Below are 3435 nucleotides of genomic sequence, written 5' to 3'. Positions count from 1 at the left end.
CCATTGAGATAGTCTGTCCTCTATATGTACGCCCAATCTCGGGTGGGAGGTTTCGTTTTTATATTTCGTTTTGTCTATCTAACTCTACAATTGATGTATTGAGCACTATTTTAACAGTAGTATTTCTATATTGCTCTACAATTGATGTATTGAGCACTATTTTAACAGTGGTGTTTCTATATCGCTCTACAATTGATGTATTGAGCACTATTTTAACAGTAGTATTTCTATATCGCTCTACAATTGATGTATTTAGCACTATTTTAACAGTGGTATTTCTATATTGCTCTACAATATTGATGTATTGAGCACTATTTTAACAGTAGTATTTCTATATCGCTCTACAATTGATGTATTTAGCACTATTTTAACAGTGGTATTTCTATATTGCTCTACAATTGATGTATTGGGCACTATTTTAACAGTGGTATTTCTATATTGCTCTACAATATTGATGTATTGAGCACTATTTTAACAGTGATATTTCTAATTCAGCTAATTTCCAGCGTCCACTTTAACTGCAATTCAACCCAAACACTACATCGATGTTGACTCATTCTTTCTTTTTCTATGTTTTTAGGATTGGTGTGTCTAGGGAATCCAAGAACACAAGAAAATGCAAAGATCGCAAGCCACATACCGACAAACAGCTTTAAAGGGCAAACATTGAATTACTCATGCAATGAAGACCTGAATTACTTTTACCAAAGCGGCCCAATCTCAAGTGTATGTGAAGAGAACATGTTAGGAAGTCTAGAATGGATCATGGCAGATATGATATGTGGTAGGTATGAAAGTTTGATAGGGTAAAGGTGCGCCATATACTTCAACATTGCTAGGTTACGTGAGCCGCCACGTGTTTGTGCCAAAATAAATAATTTTTCACATTTAACGCAATAGGGTTATCATGAAGGAGATGTTCTCGGAATCAAAATACCAGTTGTTACTACAATAGAGGTTGTTACTACAATAGAAGTTGTTACTACAATAGAGGTTGTTACTACAATAGAGGTTGTTACTACAATAGGGGTTGTTACTACAATAGGGGTTGTTACTAAAATATAGGTTGTTACTACAATAGGTGTTGTTACTACAATAGAGGTTGTTACTGCAATAGGTGTTGTTACTACAACAGGAGTTGTCACCACAATAGAGGTTATTACTGCAATAGGTGTTGTTACCACAATAGGAGTTGTCACCACAATAGAGGTTGTTACTACAATAGGGGTTGTTACTACAATAGAGGTTGTTACTACAATAGGAGGTTGTCACCACAATAGAGGTTGTTACTACAATAGGGGTTGTTACTACAATAGGGGTTGTTACCACAATAGGAGTTGTCACCACAATAGAGGTTGTTACTACAATAGGGGTTGTTACTACAATAGAGGTTGTTACTACAATAGGGGTTGTTACTACAATAGGTGTTGTTACTACAATAGAGGTTGTTACTACAATAGGGGTTGTTACTACAATAGAAGTTGTTACTACAATAGAAGTTGTTACTACAATAGAAGTTGTTACTACAATAGAAGTTGTTACTACAATAGGTGTTGTTACTACAATAGAGGTTGTTACTACAATAGAGGTTTTTACTACAACAGGGGTTGTTACTACAATAGGGGTTGTTACTACAATAGGTTGTTGATACCACAATAGGAAGTTGATACCACAATAGAAGTTGCATTACTACAATAGGGGTTGATACTACAGTAGATGTTTGTTACAGCGTAAAAGGTAGTTTCTTTTCAGTCACTATTTTTGGTATATTTTCCGTATGTTTATGTGTATTTTTGGTATATTTTCAGTTTATAAATGTTCCAGACCACCAGAAACGTTCCCAGGAACTAAATACACATTACAGTCTGTGGAAGGTCAGGTTTTTGACCTTGGATACGAAGTAATCTACTCGTGCTCTATTATTTTCTTAAGTTCTGTAACTACTGCTCAATGTAAAACTTCCGGTTGGCAACTTGGAAATGGTGTAGATTTGCTGTGTGTAGTCGCTTAACTGGTGATTCATCTTCATGATCGATTGACCTTGCGAAACTGTGGGTGTCGAACGCGAAACAGACAATTCCTCCTCTTATCGACACCCCTGCTGGTACTTCTCTTTGGGTCCATACTATACAACTTTTTCTCCCGATTTTGCCATTCTTGGGACGAGATTTTTGAGTGACAGAATTGTCTAGCTTGAACAATTTTGTTTTTATTATGTCATGAAATCGAAATTTCTTTGATATATTCGTTGTATAGACGAGTGGGTGGCGCTTAGATGTGATATAACTAGTGTAAATTGAAGTTAGAGCACGATTTGCTCTGGACGAAAGTGTTCTTCGCAGATAATTTCTGACGTATTAACAAGGACTACTTCCTCGATTGACCAGACACCAAAAGGCACTTTCCAATTTTCATATGAATCTAAAGATAATTGGCCATTCGGAGACAGGACTTGATCATAATTCCCGTTTTCATGACGCCAATACATGCCCCCTTTAAGCCAATAACTATCAAAATATCTATCAGAGGATGGAGACTACTCATTGTTGACCTATTGACCCGTAGAACAATGGTCGAGGATTCACAGTGTGTTTCTAACTTCAAGTTAATCAGATAAATAAATGTCCAACATTTTGTAAATTAATTAATTTTGTGATTTAATTAAATAGTGATAAAAACGGCTAAATATTTTCTACAGTTATGACCGAACGAGTGATAGAGTTACGTCCCTTCTTAGGCTGGATGTGGAATGTATTCCAATGTAATCTTTATAAATTGTATTTGTAATGATGCGAATCACCAAAAAGACACTATTACTTAACACAGTTACGTCCCTTTTGAAAATACCTGTTGAATGAAACCCTTCAGCAGAGGCATGGCTTTTTCACAAGCTATTACGATCTTTATAGTGTCAAGCTATTACGATCTTTATAGTGTCAAACTGTTACGATCTTTATAGTATCAAGCTACTACGATCTTTGTAGTGTCAAGCTATTACGATCTTTATATAGTGTCAAGCTATTACGATCTTTATAGTGCCAAGCTGTTACGATCTTTAAATTGTCAAGCTATTACGATCTTTATAGTGTCAAGCTATTACGATCTTTATAATGTCAAGCTATTACGATCTTTATATAGTGTCAAGTTATTACGATCTTTATAGTGTCCAGCTGTCACGATCTTTAAATTGTCAAGCTATTACGTTCTTTTTATAGTGTCAAGCTATTACAATCTTTATAGTGTCAAGCTATTACAATCTTTATATAGTGTCAAGCTATTACGATCTTTGTAGTGTCAAGCTATTACGATCTTTATAGTGTCAAGCTATTACGATCTTTATAGTGTCAAGCTATTACGATCTTTATAGTGTCAAGCTATTACGATCTTAATAGTGTCAAGTTATTACGATCTTTGTAGTGTCAAACTATTACAATC

The 3435-nt window shown here is 35.1% G+C and overlaps 1 protein-coding gene across 1 annotated transcript in view; it reads left to right on the top strand.

Moving 5' to 3' along the window:
- The window catches only part of LOTGIDRAFT_169731 (hypothetical protein), a gene marked incomplete at both ends in the record, with an annotated part of 5571 nt that extends 3560 nt beyond the window's left edge, over positions 1-2011 (top strand). The window contains 2 exons of the mRNA XM_009068026.1: positions 581-784; positions 1809-2011. Of these exons, the coding sequence (XP_009066274.1) occupies positions 581-784; positions 1809-2011 (407 nt within the window). The remainder of the gene's footprint in view (positions 1-580; positions 785-1808) is intronic.
- Positions 2012-3435: the final 1424 nt, after the last annotated feature.

The sequence above is a fragment of the Lottia gigantea genome, assembly GCF_000327385.1.
Source record: "Lottia gigantea unplaced genomic scaffold LOTGIsca_88, whole genome shotgun sequence".
Classification (NCBI taxonomy): Eukaryota; Metazoa; Mollusca; class Gastropoda; family Lottiidae; genus Lottia; species Lottia gigantea.
The sequence above is the reverse complement of the archived record's forward strand: the minus strand, read 5'-3'. Positions and strand labels throughout refer to the sequence as shown.